General features: G+C 36.6%; 1 protein-coding gene across 2 annotated transcripts in view; it reads left to right on the top strand.

Annotated features, from left to right (window-relative positions):
- The first annotated feature begins 4,261 nt into the window (after positions 1-4,261).
- The window catches only part of LOC149816571 (metal tolerance protein 4-like), a 49,645-nt gene continuing 38,615 nt past the window's right edge, over positions 4,262-15,291 (top strand). The window contains exon 1 of one of the 2 annotated variants that reach the window (XM_089988176.1): positions 4,262-4,525. In XM_089988176.1, coding sequence (XP_089844302.1) covers positions 4,348-4,525 — 178 coding nt within the window. In that variant the 5' untranslated portion in view covers positions 4,262-4,347. Of the gene's footprint in view, positions 4,526-10,732; positions 11,118-15,291 lie in introns of those variants that run through there. The other variant, XM_089988175.1, reaches the window with a different exon arrangement.

Raw genomic sequence — 15,291 nt, 5'->3', positions numbered from 1 at the left:
GTAATTGGATAATCCAAAAGTCTATTTCTATAAAACAAAAAAACTATGAAAATCTTGGTTCATACTAGCAAAGGCGTAGCTGGGGCGGGGGGGGGGGGCAGCCTCCCGAAACAATTAAAAAAAATTAAAAGCCCAGTCCTGGCCCAACCCTGATTCCATATGAAATAGATTTTTATCCATTTTTGTAGCCCAGCCCAATCCTAGCTCAGCCTTGACTGCAGCAAATAGTTTGATTTGTCCATATGAAATAGCTTTTTATTAATAATTGTAGCCATTTTTTATTTTATCTCAAAAAAAAATTTGGGGAGGCGCTGCCCCGAACCCCCGACTATCACACAATTTTTTTTTTTGCTACACCCCTGTTTGCCCCCCCCCCTCTCACATGAATCCTAGCTACGCCACTGCATACTAGTAAACATATTTGGTTGGTAAATATATTTTAGTTGCCAATATATATATATATATATATATATATATATATATAGCTAAATAAGTTTTTGAGGGTTTTTTCATTTTATTTATATAGTGATCCGTTATTGAAGTGTTCGATTCTGACTCATGGGTGGATTTTTATAACATTCTAAAAAAACAATGGTCCAAAATCTTTGTAAATTTTTTAGGCTCCAAATATCTTTTTTTCATCGAATATACATAATTCAGGTATGGATTTCTCATAAAATCGACCATGCCCAACATATTTGTGGGGTCCAAACTGTGAAACAAACACTGAAAGAGCAAAAAAAAAAACCCATTTAGCATGTTTCATTTAGTGTAGACCCATTTCTCTCTCTCTTTCTCTCTCTATATATAAAGAATCACTAGAATATGATAATTGGAAATATGTGAGTTATAATGGATTTTTTGTTCTTTTCTCCTAAATCTAACCATACAAACATGATTGGTTTTATAAGAACTCGCTATTGAAGCATCCGATTTTGATGCATAAACAAGATTTTTTTAAGACTTTAAAATCAATGGCTCAAAATCTTCATAAATATTTAAGTATTCAAAAATCACATTTTTCATCAAAAATGCATGATTCAATGGTTTATTCCTAGCAAATTCACCATATCAAGCACATGCACATGGTTGGATTTGAAAAAAAAATGTTGAAAATGCTCATATTTTTAGTTCTCATATTCTAGTGACTCTCTCTCTCAAAATCAAGAAAATCAAGAAATTCCTTAATCTGATTAAAATCTTGTAGATTATAGATTCTTGACCAAAACTCTGTTAGAATAGAGTTTTGTAAATATTTTTTAATTATTTTTATATTTATTATTTTTGCAACGGTCCATTGGATTATATTCTTGATAGGTATAAGTAACCACGGTCAAAATCCCGTGATTTTATAAGCATTCTGTTATTCTTGATAGATTTTATAAAATAGGGCCATCAGAAATCTAAATTTGTCCGCTAAACTTATACTTGTTTTTAATTAGTAATTAATTAAGATTAAAATAATAGATAATTAAATTAATTGCTTAATTAATTAAGAAAATTAGTTTGAATATCCTTGAATTAGGACTCGTAAAGATCAGCCCAAGAGAGTTTTGGTTGGGATGGAACTCTAAGTAGGGGATGCCCCCACCCTTGGTGGATTTTTATTATATAAAAAAATGAGTTATTGCTTATTTTTATTTTTAACTCTTTTCTTCTTCTTCTTCTTCTTTTTTTCTTTCTCTTTCTTCTTCTGCTTTCTTGGACCTTTTCTAGCAGCCATTAGAGCTCTACCAAGATTCTAAGACTGGAGACGAAGGTTGATCTACGGTTAGAAACTCGATTAAGATAGGTACATCAATCATGTAGACATTGATTTTTTCAAACCCATAAAATATGCGTGGAACGATTTTTAGATATGAAACAATAATTGATCAGACCTTAAAACACTCTCTAAGGTTGATTTTCAATCTAGAGAATATATTTTTATGGATCTATGTTATTAAATAATAGGAAAAAATATTTTTGAAATAGAATGATTTACCGGCTTGTAAAGAAAAAAAATGATTTGAGGATAGGTTCTTTAATGTTTTTGTTAGATCTTATAGTCCAACATGATTAATATGTTAATCTTAGTTTATATTGATGAAATATAGGTTTTATATGATCTAAAATTCATTATATGCTTGAATTTATGTTCTTGTATGTGAAAGATCATTTTAATGAAGGTTTTGGCAAAAAATATTTTTAGGGCTTTATTATTTTTTATAAAGAAAGTTGATTTAAGCATGTATGATGTATTATTTCATGTTTAGCATAATTAAACTGTATGTTAATGTATAAAGAATTCATATTTTTATGATTGATTAGGGTTTATTATGATTTTTGCATAGATGAAACCTTATTTGAGCTATTTCTTGATGCTTTTACGATTCTCGGATGATGATGTATGTTATTTGTTCTAGCAAAGTTAACATAGATCTGAGTAAATAATTATTGTATGATGATATAAACGTGATTAGATAATAAAAAAGTCATGATTAAATGAATCTTTATCTTGAACCTTGTTTTATGAAACTATTAAACGTCGATGCATGCGCGGGCTAACTCTTTAGAGCTAAATTCGGTTAAGGCAAGACCAATAATGAAATACTAGTTTTAAAGAATTTCTTATATCTAATGGTTCAATCAAATTCGTTGACAGTGATTCCGTACTAGACCTGGAGACATGCTCGCACTTGCGCTCAAGCAAGCCGTCTAGTACTTGGTACGGTTGAAATGAGTTCGTTGATGAGACCGTTGCATCATTATATTAAAGAAAGAGTTTTTTTTTAATTTTTTATTTCAAAAATTAAGGCATTATAGTATGTATATATATATATATATATATCAAAACTTGTAGCACCTATCACACTAAAAAAACTTTTGATGGTAGATATCCTTTTTCTTAACATTGATATTGCATTGGGTGATGCAGTTTTTTATAAACTGAGTGCCACCACAATAAGGGATTTCGGTTCCACTCATGCCCCCATCTTGATACTCTTTAAATCTTACGATGCAAGTTGTTTTGATCAAATTCACATTGATGGATTCAACATAGTCAATTTAAGAAAAAATTGATTCTTGAATTGCATTTTTTTGAAAGAAAAATATGATTTTTTAAATTATAAATTTTTGTACTGTCAACCACTGATTTTTGAATGGTCAGAAAATACTGCTCACAAGTTGAATTTTGGCCATATAATTGTTGATCTTCGCTACATGAATGATGTAGATCACATGTATGAAGTCTCATTTGATCCAAACAACTTTTATCAATGAAATCTCAAAGATAAGGGATGACACAGGGGATGAGTGGAACCCATTTGGCAAGAAAGTGGCGTATATTTTGTAACTACCAGTCTACCGCGCCAATTTCCCAATCTAAATTGAAACTTGAAAACGCCCATTTGGCAAGAAGGGGGACGAGGAGGTCGCCTCAAGGTCAGTTTCGTCTTTTCGCACGGAGACCCAAACTTTAAATGCTGGTGACCAATGTTGTCAGCGTCTGCAGGCTTGATCGAGACTCCATCTTTATCCCAACCCCAGGCTGTGTGGTCATTCCCTGGTTAGGGAAGGGATGCTTTAATCCGCTTCCGTCTTTATTTAAAGGACCACAGAAGACGTTTCCTATCGCTGTCAGACCCCAAAAGTTTTGATCCACCATCCTACGCAAGAGCAACGATCTGCACGGTACTAACGGGCATTAAAACATTACTGAAGGTTTTTATCGTCATTTCAGAATCACCTTGGCGCGGATGGCGCAGGACCCATACACATTAATGCAGATTCTCAGCGAAAATGCCAAGAAGGCCACTGCACAACGTGAGGAATTCCTTCCTATCGGCCGATACGCATCGCATCTTCCTGTATCGGAAGATACGAATCGTATGGGAAGAAATTTGATACGATTCAGCTACTTTTTAATAAAATATAAAAATAGTAAAAAATATTTTTTAATATTACTTTTTAATTATTTTTATGATTTTAACACACGTTATGATTGACACGTAATATTTTTTATTATTTTGTAGCCGATACAGAACGATTCAGCTATCCGTATCGGCCGGCCGACGTAGCTGAATCGTCAGCCCAACGATTCAAGGCCGATACCGATACTGACAATATTGCTTCTCTCTCTATCATTCAGTTGCGAATCGGGAATCGCCGATATGACGCAGCCAATCACGTGACAGCATCTCATGTGGGACTCGGAATCTGTTGGTGTGGGCCCCATGCGATGCTCATTGAATCGTGTCACATAACCAGGTTTAACCTCTCTCTCTCTCTCTCCGTGTTTCTTCTTTCCGCGAGATTCAAAATTGTCCGAGCGTCGCCGGAGTCCGTCGAGGGACGGGGGAAGCGATGTCGGACGGTAGCGAGAAGGCGTTGCTTCTGAGGATAGAGGACGATCGCGACGGCGAGGACTGCTTGTGGAGGGCGAGGGACAGATTCTTCCACAAGTTTCCGGCCAGTCGGAAGCAAAATTACGAGCTTGACCCCTGCAAATTCCGGCGTGATTCCGGCGCTGACCGTTCGAAAGGTGCGGTCCTTCTTCCTTTTCCTTGAATTAGCTTGAAATGCTGGTAATTTCTTGGCTCGTTATCACGTGTTGGCTGCTGAATGATTCTCTCCTTTTTAGACCTATGGCGAGAATGCTTCATAATTCTGTGCTACGAGCCTACGAACATCGCTGATATTTTGAAAATATCACGATTTTTTACATGCTGATATAAACCGTTCACGATATTTTCAAGTATCGCCTATTTTTTTAAATATCACGTTTTGGTCACGATGTTTACATCTTTGATAGCTATTTTTTGTAAAAAAAAAAACATGTAATTATATTTTTATTTTTATTTCTTCATAAACTCTAGTTTTTTTTTTAAAAATTTGTTTATTATTATTATTTTCTATGACGAGGAACCCTATTTGAGGGAAAACCTGAGGTGGGCCCTGACAACCATCCTGCCTTACTTGGCCCACCTCTGAAAGCTATGGACACAACCGTGTGCCAGTAGGGTTTGATCTTGGGACTTCAACTCAACACCTTCACAACCACCCTGCTGGCAACGCAGGTGACCCCACGGTGTTTTTTAATTTGTTTATAGTTGTCGATGTTTTATTGACAAAAACATAAAAATATAAAAAATGCAATTTCTCCTGATAATTTAGTTGCTAACATTTACAGTTTAAAACATTTTGTCGCTAACTCGCTATGAATGTGATTAGGGATGTAAACGGGTCAGATTTAGACATTACTCTGCCCAACCTAATCAGATTTGGATTTAGAGTCGGATGAGATCAGATAAAACTGAATCCAGATCCACCTAGCTCAAAATATGATATTAACACATAATTAATGTATTCTGATTTTAGTCAAATTCTAATTTGGACTAAAATTTAAAACTCAGTACTGAATCTAACTAATTGAATTTGGATTCGGGTGGAATGCCTGATTACATCCGACCCATTGACATCCCCAGATGTAATGCCCAAATGGCATGTTCTACCACAATCTCATAATGGGATGGTGGGTGCAACCCATTCAATCCTGCTGTTTGAGAGGACGATATTCCATCAGGTGCGTACTTGGAACAAAGACTACGTGCATAAGTTTCATACATCGTTATAAATTTAAACATCGTGTTTTATGATGCATGACATAGTCAACAAATGAATAAGGCTCGTTAACCGTTCACGGGAGTGATAAATCAACAAATGAATGTGTTTTGACGTCTTCCTTTAACGTTCATGAGAAAAAAAAAAAGACACTCTTGTGTCATGTCAGTCTTGAGCCTTTCTCACTTTTTTAGTCTTCTTTGATGGCTACTATACTCCATGAAAACGGTAAGCCTTGACCCTCAAATCCGTCGATTTGTTACGGCTAGGGTTTTCAACTTAAGAAACCGTAGATCGCTGTATTTTTATATATTTACACCGAGAAACCGCCCCCAAGATCAGAGACCTAGTAGCGCACGGTGATCACTATCTAAAAACTGGGTGAGCTTACTCCTTACCCTCAAAAAGTCATCATGCTTCAGCTTGCGCAAGGGGTAACCCTCGTGAGATTTGAACCTAGACTGCCTACCTAGCGGCCTAGTAGCCTAGGCCCCATCCCACTATGTTAAACCCCTTTGGGTAGGGGTGGCAAAATCTGACACGACCTGCCAACCCGCTTCTTAGCCGGGTTTGGGTTTGACTTAAACGGGTTCGTGTCATAAATGGGTCGACCCATCTAACCCGTTTATTAAACGGATGGGGTTCGTATTAGGAGTATGCCAACCTGGCTGACCCGTTTAATAAACGGGTTAGGCGGGTGAGTCAACCCGTTTACCCGAACCCGACCCACCCACTAACCTGCCAACCTGTTTACCCGACCCGACTTGTTTATTAAACGGGTTAACCATGTCGTGTCGGGTTACCCGTTTAATAAATGGGTTGGGTTCGTGTTTGCCACAGCCGACACGTTTAATAAACGGGTTGGGTTCGTGTTGAGGTATGTTGACCCGCCAACCCGACCTGATTGCCACCCCTACCTTTGGGGGGGCATGCGTGGTGTGTACAACGTTTGAATGAGCAGAACAAAGCGTCCTGCAGTTTCAGTGGGGACCGATTTGTTCTCTGCTGTTTTATTTTAAACAGCAAGAATGGGACGCATCAGCACATCAAACGCTTGCGTTTGAGATTTCACGATCACCGCAGACCTTCTCCACATCCGTTCTCATACTTAAGATTTTTTTCCCTCACTCCTCTTTTTTACAGAGAGATCAAATCTTCCATTTGAAATCTCATGCCTAAATGTGACTCACTTGAATTTTGGGTCATTTTTCGGGTAACCTCAAGCTTACATGTTCTCAAGCATAGCGGGGTTCAAATAAGTCTAGCAAATGTTAGATAGATCACAGCAGATCAGGTGCAATCACATTGCACACTTAAAGGTAGGGGTGTCAACAGACTTGGTTTACCGGGACCCGACCCAAACCAAATCCTATAGGGTCCGGGCATGGTGATAAATAATAAGACCCGATTAGGACTTGAGTCTGGACTCGAAGATTCAATTAATACATGAACCCGGGTATAGTTTGTGAAAATTTATACCAGATTCGGACCCGACCCGAGTTCTGATTAAGACCTGCAATATTCAATGTAAAAATGACAAAAAAATATGGTTTTACTGGATATGTTCTAAGTCTGGTTCATGTAGTTTTTATCGGGTCCGGGTATGGTTTTTATTATAGTAGACCAGATACTATACCCAAAAACTGGGTCCAAGTCTAGTACCACCTGGGTCCGAACCAAACCCGACCCATTGACACCCCTACTTTAACGTATCGCTGCACCTGCTTTCACTGTATTTGCTCTTGGGCCCTACAGCTGGCAGGCCCAGCAGGATATTAAAAATATGCAATGTGGGTGCAACCGTGCAACTGACCCGACTCTTCTGAAATCTCAACCCGCTCCATTTCCTCTGTGAATGGATGCGTCCAAACTTGCGCCTCATTTTTTATTAGGATAATTGGCGTTGGGGTTTGGCATGTTCTAAATGAATTTTTAACTGTTCTGTTGCATATAACTGTTCTTTGCATTTTGGATGAATGCCACGTAGCATATAACTGTTTTTAACTTTTCAAAATACAAAACGGACGGCCACTATGTTGGCATGAGCAAAAAAAACTCATGCTCAGCGTGACCTAATCTGCTTCCTGTTTAGCATGTTCTAATTATTATTTATTATTTATTATTTATTATTTATTATTTGTTAAAGTTGATTTTAACATGAAAATTTTATATAATTTTTAAACCACCACTGTCTTAGTGAATTATGAGCTATTGATTTTTTCACAATCTCATAGGGCACATTTAGAAGAAAAAAAACTCTCATTGCAACAAAAAAAAAGTTGCCAATGAGAGGTTTTAATACAAAAACTTTTTTAAATGAAAAGTTTTAGCTTTGTACCATGAAAAAACAGAGTGAGAAATTGTGAAAAAATGAGAAAGTGAGAAAGAGGGTCAATCAACCCCTCTTGTAGAGAGAGAGAAGATCACCCCCCCCCCTTCCATAGAAAGGTGGTTGGGCCATATACATAGAGAGAGGTGGTCAACCATGCCAGAGAGAGAGAGAGAGAGATCTAAATATGTTGGTGGGTGGTTCTTAAAGAAAGGTGGTTCTATATATATATATATATATATATATATATATATATATATATATATATATATATATAATGTGTTGGTTTTTGACACTTTCTTGTTTTGCCCCCTTCAAAATCATAGTTTTTTTATACTTTTTCTCACATCTAACACCATAGATGTGATCCATAGGTTTTGTTTAGTGGAAACCGGCTTTTGTATCACTAGAATCTAACCTGTATACAAGTTTTTTCGGTGATCCAAAACCAATGGCTATGGAGGCATCAATTTTTCCTTACTCATAAAAGGACTATTTTTTGTCAAAAAAATATAATTCAAGAGTTGATTCTCACTAAATTGAGCATGCTAAACATATCTAATGGTTCAAATCTATCATAAAACACATCAAACTATGTGCGGAACAAGAAAATGGAGCCTAATATGTTTAGCTCTCTCTCTCTCATATATATATATATATACACACACACACATACACGAAACACAGTATTGTCGAAAGAGCTTGAACGCGCGGTTGCTTGCCGTGCATAAAAAAAAAGACTTAGCATGTTTTTGGACTGCCGCTAAAAAGTGTTAGCACAAAAAAATTTGTGCCATTGAGCGCACGATCAGTAGCACAAAATGCATCCGATTTGTATCGGACTTTTGACCTGTTTGAAGATATATATATATATATATATAAGAAATACAAATCTACAAAATGGGCATGGTGCTAAATGACTCATGCTAATAGATTTTTTATGTTTTTTTCAAAATTAGGGCTTATAAATGTGTTCAACATGATTGATTTACTCTAAATCAACACTTGGATCATACATTTTGGATAGAAAAATGGTATTTGGAGCCTAAAAACTTTATAAAAATTGTAGGCCATTGATTTTTTAAAACCTTATAAAAACCTATCTATGCATCTGAGTTAAATACCCCAAGAAGTGATTCCTATAAAAACAAGCATATATCACATATGTACATGTATGGTCAAAATTTTGAAAAACATAAAAAATTCAATAACATGTTTTATTTAGCACCATGACTATCTTGGAAGTTTTCAATAAATATATATATATATATATATATATATATATGAGAAATGAAGGTGGTCGACCATGCCCAAGAGAGAGAGAGAGATTTGAAAATGGTGGTGGACAGGAAGAAGCTTTTATTGTGGCAATCCCGTGGAATGAGGTGAATGCAAAAAAAAAATGATAGAAAAAATTCCCTCACACCCCCCAAGTGGCGGAAATTTTCCTATCAAAAATCAAACTTTTTAGAAAAAGATTGCTTTCAAAAAATTTCTCTCTTTTGGAACGCCACTTTTTCTACCATTTTCTTGCTTTTAAATGTGCCCATAAATTTAAGGGTACACCTAAATTGAATTTTTTGGTACATTAGATATGATGAAACCTTCTAATTTAGTAAATAAACCATATTATACATATCTCGTGCAAGGGGCAGGTGCCTAACACTTTTTTGTACCTACCCCATGCCTACAAAGCTACATGCTTGATTTTGTTGGATTCAACTTTTGGATCGTCTGATTCCAACACCAAGTTAAGTTTTTATAAGATTAAAATATCAACGGTCTACAATTTTAAAAAATAATCAATGCTTAAAAAACCATTTTTTCTCAAAAAACATGATCCAAGTATGATTGCCTAGTAAATCGATCATGCAGAACACATTTGTAGGGTCAAATTTTTAAAAAACAACCTGAAAACCCTATCCAAGCTCAATTGGATGGGGTCATTAACACCCAAGCCCTTGTGGAAACCACCAGTCAAAGACACCCATACACTCGGTGGGAGTTTACTCATCCTTATATTTTAAGAACTTACAAGTGATTGAAACGGATCAAAAGTAGGTCCAAAACGGATTTTCTCATATTTCAGTTTTGCATAAGATTTGGTCAAAAGTGGGTCAGATCCAGGATAAACATATTTAAGGTAACCCAACTCATTTTTCACAAATTTAAAATAAAAATCAGTAGGTACAATTTTTCTTGGTGGATCCTATATTAGAGGGTCTGATTTTCCAACCGAATTCAATGAGATCTGAGTATGATATAGGTCTAAACTCGAACCGATATATAAAAACTGAATCCAAGGCTGGACCTATATGTGGGTTAGATAATTAACAAACATATTTGCGCTTAGAAAGTTAACCAATATATTTGGGTGTCAACATGTTAGATAGGTTCAAGTGAACCCAGGTCCAAACCCAGTAGCAGCACCATAAAATCAAATGCAGGTCTGGACCCACATGGATCCGGTGAAAGTCAGACCCATTGACACCCTAATTAGATCTACAACAAATATATTAATGAATGAAAAAAAGAAAAAGGGTAGATTATAGAATATATGACTTAGTGGGTGAAGGCGACGGTTGGTTAAATTCTAGACAGGATCTTAATCGAAAAAAAATACAAAATGTACATATTTTATCCTGCAAAACTAAACAAAAACCTCCTCACTAACCACCAGTCTACCACCCCCACTTCCAGTGAAACCATCGGAATGCCACCATTCCGTACGGTGAAAGCTCGGCTTGCTCGCGTAAATCGGGTTCAAACGTATCAAAACACGCACGACGCTATCCATGCCGGGACCCCAGCTGATATTTTTCTGCCCATTGACCACAACCCATCATCCCCCTTTCCACTCATCGCAGCCCGTCGTGTTCGGGAGGACGAGGCGATATCTTGTAGTTGATAAACGAAGGATAACAGAAAAGGATTGCGGTTGAGGATTTTCTTTTTTGCTTGTGGTGTTTGAGAATGGAAGAATCAAGAACACCATTGATTGGTGGGTGCGAATCTGGAAGTGTTCTGGGTGACTCTCATGGAAAGAACCGGTCCAGTCGTAGGAATATTTTGAATTCCATAAGGGGGGAGTTTATCAGGAAGTTGCCGGAGAAGGTGAGGTGCGCTCTCGATCCGGAACAGCCGTTTCACATCGATTTGTCGAGAACTAAGGGTCTGATCAAAGGTGAGCTTTGGTTTTGAATTGTTTTGCGTCGTCTAGGCCTCTGTTTCTTTTTTTTTAAGCTGCATGTGATGTCAACGGATCGTATAGAATCATCTTTTTCTTTGTTGGGTTCTTGCTCCTTTTCGCGTTTGTGGGTTTCTTTTGCTAGAAAATGGCAATTTCGTATAAAGAAATATTATTCGTTCAGGTTTTTTTCTGGGGAGATCGGTGTGTGTGTGGGGTGTGTGTGTGTGGAAGTGTGTTGGGAGAGCAGATCAGGTGATCTGTCAAATCACTCTAGGAAAGTGATTTGACATCTTCACCGTCCATTGCTTCATCCCAAAGGACCTCACGGTCCTTGTGTACATTGTGGACGGTGAGGATGCCAAATCACTTTCTAAAAGTGATTTGGCAGATCACTTGATCTGCTCTCGTGTGTTGCGGTGATGGGCTTTATGGAGTGAAATGCTTTTGTTGGGTTCACCTTCACCATGCGCTATGTAGAGGAATGTTCGCTACGATTCATGTTTAGTTCTGTAACTGAGAGAATTTCAGAAGAGGAAAACTGAATATATTTTTTGGGTTTCTGATCTGCATGGGACAAAAATTCACTGATTCATGAGTTCACGATTTGCCTAATCTGTTCCTGCAATCCCCAGATTCTTGTACTTCGGTTTTTCTTTTTTTCTTTTTCCCATCTTAATAAGCAGCGTAAGGTGCTGCTCTTTTGAACAAAGAAGTATTGATAGGACCGAATCATATTGGCGGCATTGGCTTTCTGGTTTAAAATTCGTGTGCATGACTGTGGTATTGTTTTCCGTTGCACGCGATTTTTGCCCAGATATCCTTGAAACAGATGTTGGCACGGGAATGGTGATCCCACATGTGTGCAGCGTGTGATTGAATTTGTGATAGAGAGGGAAAGATGAACTCTGTAAGTGAAAATATGTTGTAGCTCTTCAATTCTGTAAATTTACTTGCTTTCAGCAAGTAATTGGAACTGATGCCTTGAAAATTTGACCATCTTCTGCCGAAGTTGCTATTTGTTTAAGACCTTGTTTCAGTTGTTTTAGGTTTTTTTTATGGCGACACCCAAGTCCTTATGGAGATTTTTAAGAGACAAGCCTGTGCTTTGGGCCCATGGAGCTCTGTTTTTGCCCCTTCTTGTTATCTTATATTAAACAATTAGAGTCATCTACCTAACAATTTTGAGAAAATCTTTCTACATCGACATACACACTGTGTTGGTACCAAGGAACTTGTACTCATAGAGGGCGAATATTCAGGGAACGATGCCTGTGAACCATTTTGTCTCCATTGCTGCATTGAGCATCCCACTGATCTTTCCATCACCTTTCAGTTGACATTCTTCTCTAAACTTATAAATGGAAAACATCAAGGAAATTAAGTGCATTGCCATTGGCCAAGCTATGTTACACAAACAGTCCACTTAGCATGTGTGTGTGTACCTGCACACGTGTTTTAATGAGTGAGAGAATTCCTATTAATAAGCATGTCTACTTAAATGAAATGTGTTTATACTATGTTATCAACAGTAAATAAAGAGGAAACATTCTATTGAGCTTTCACAGAAATGTGTTAATGAACTATTGTGTCAATGGTTTTGTGTCTTGCAGTTGACAATGAGCAGGAAAATTCCTATTAATAAGCATGTCTACTTAAATAAAAATGTGTTTATGCTATATTATCATCAGTAAATAAAGAGGAAACATACTATTGAGCTTTGGCTGAAATGTGTTAATGAACTATTTCGCCAATGGTTTTGGGTGTTGTTGTCACACACACACATGCACTCCAATCTTTGAAGCTTGGATACGTACTTAGTGCATCATCCATGTTGGATGTGTTAATGAATGGCATTTGGCATTATGCAAATGCATGCCTCATAAAAAAGGAAGTATCTGTCACATGGAGACAACATTGACAAGCTTGGCACAACATGGGAGCTATGTACAGATAAGAATGACAAATTTTAAAAGAAAAATCACACAACTAAATACAAAATGAACAGTTGAGATCATAAAAAGAAATATATGAAGTTAGGGACACAGTGTTGACCCGGTCATATTGGTCTGACTGTGTCCCTAAAGTGTCTCCAGTGTTGTGTTAGGTACTGCATTGTGTCGACATGAGACACACATGCCCAGTGAAGTGTCCATATGGCACACAGGAGTATGTTTATAGGGACTAGCTTAGAAAAGGGGAAAATCGGAGTAATAAATATTGACTTATAACAAAAAATCAGTTTTATATCCTCAGGAATAAGATAGAGTCATAGTATCCTAATCCTTTTCCGCTTTAGTAACTGCATTATGAGGTTATTTCACATGATCCTAGTATATCCTGATCTTCCTCCACTTTACATGCTGCAATAAACAGCAGCATGTCTCTGTATAAAAGTCATTTTTTACTTTTTCTTTTTATTATTTTGGTTTTGTCTAAATGTTTTTAGGTTATAAATGTTGTTAATAAACAGATGACCAAGGTTTAGTGACATTTCCTTGCATTTTCTCAAGTATTCTGATGGATGCCCCCTTATTTCATATCTGTTATCCATATTAAACTGTTTTTTACATCAAAGTTGTAAATGCTAGAGAAATCTGTGTCACCTATGTTCACAAATGACAAATGAGTCCATGCCCTTGTGTGTATTTGGAACATTTGTCACATCCATTGATTTAAGTTTTAGTTTTGTCCAAGGTTATAAGTATCATATCATACCCCGTATTGGTCGGGCCCAAAATAAGATACTTATTGTATCGTAAAAAATCATAAATTTTAAAAAAAAATTAAAATATTTTTCTAAAAAGTAACGATACATATCGTAGTGTATCGTACGATATGCTACGATACGGACAACATTGATTTTGTCCACCATTTGCAGTCAACACTTTTAACCCTGGTTGGAGCCAAGTCTGGCTGAATTGGGCCATTGGTGGATGGAGATCATGGCATGGGTGGATTGAATGAGGTTATGGGGCCAAATTGGTTGTATTCAACTCTCAGACTGAGACTAGCATTGGCATTATGAGCCATAACCCAAATTTAAAAGTTTGATAGTAGTAGAATCTATATCATGTGGATATGAATGCAAGAGAAATAAAACATGAATATCATCTCAAGTGAAAACTCTTGAATGACAATTCTAAATCACTATAATTAAAAATATTAAATCATAAAACTAAGTTAAAATTGAAATGTAATGTAATTAATAACAAATTTCAAGAGAGAAAGATCACAGGTGAATACAAAGTAAGTAATTGAGATCATAAATGGGAATAGATAAAGTTATAACACAATGTTAATTGTATCCGCCACTGGTTTGATTGTGTCCATGAATTGTCCTAGCATGTCTGAGTGTCGTGTTGTGTTGACATGGAATTCGCATGTTAAGTGAATTATCTGTGTGACATAAAATAGATTATATTTTTTATATGAAAAAATAGGATGAACCTTGTAACTCCAGTACTAGATCATCTTCTTTGGATTGTAATAGCTTACAGTTGATTTGACCTGAATCCAGTAGGGGTTACTATAGCTTGCCCATGCCTAACAAGAGTTCCTGTTATGATGGATACAGATCCAGACCAACCTAAACTGCAGCCTTGCCTGATCTGTTTGCAGCCCTAATAGTGGTTCATCTTTTTTAGAAAGCTGGCATTTGTGATAATGGGTTTGGTTAGGGAAGGGCCGTCTGCACCTTGTTATTCTTTTCCTGTGTGATATTTGGGCTAAAATGACTGGAAAAAGGAGCACCTAAGATATTTGTGTGTTTGTGTATGTGTGGTAGAGTTACAAATTAATATGTACAGTTTGGTTGAGTCAAGCCAGAGGGTATGCCAACGTATCTCTTCCTTCGTTAGTTTACATTTGCTCACTATGATTTTTCTGAAAGTCCACATGGGCCTAATTGAAAGAACACCATATTCCAAAATAAATTAAACAATTTGCTATTTGTTCCAGAAGGTTGATGGTAATGCATTTATACTTGCCTGTCTGTCTGATCTTTTCCTACCTGTTTCCAATGTAAAGGACATGTTAAATCAAGTTTTGTCTAATATAATTGTTATGGTTATCATTCATATCATTGTTGGTAAAGACCTGCAATAGTGATGAAGTATTTGTTTTTGTCTTTCAATTCTTCGCATTTCAAAAAATTTGGCTTTCTTGATAA

The sequence above is a fragment of the Nuphar pumila genome, chromosome 14, assembly GCF_984573655.1.
Source record: "Nuphar pumila chromosome 14, dmNupPumi1.hap1.1, whole genome shotgun sequence".
Taxonomy (NCBI): domain Eukaryota; kingdom Viridiplantae; phylum Streptophyta; class Magnoliopsida; order Nymphaeales; family Nymphaeaceae; genus Nuphar; species Nuphar pumila.
The sequence above is the reverse complement of the archived record's forward strand: the minus strand, read 5'-3'. Positions and strand labels throughout refer to the sequence as shown.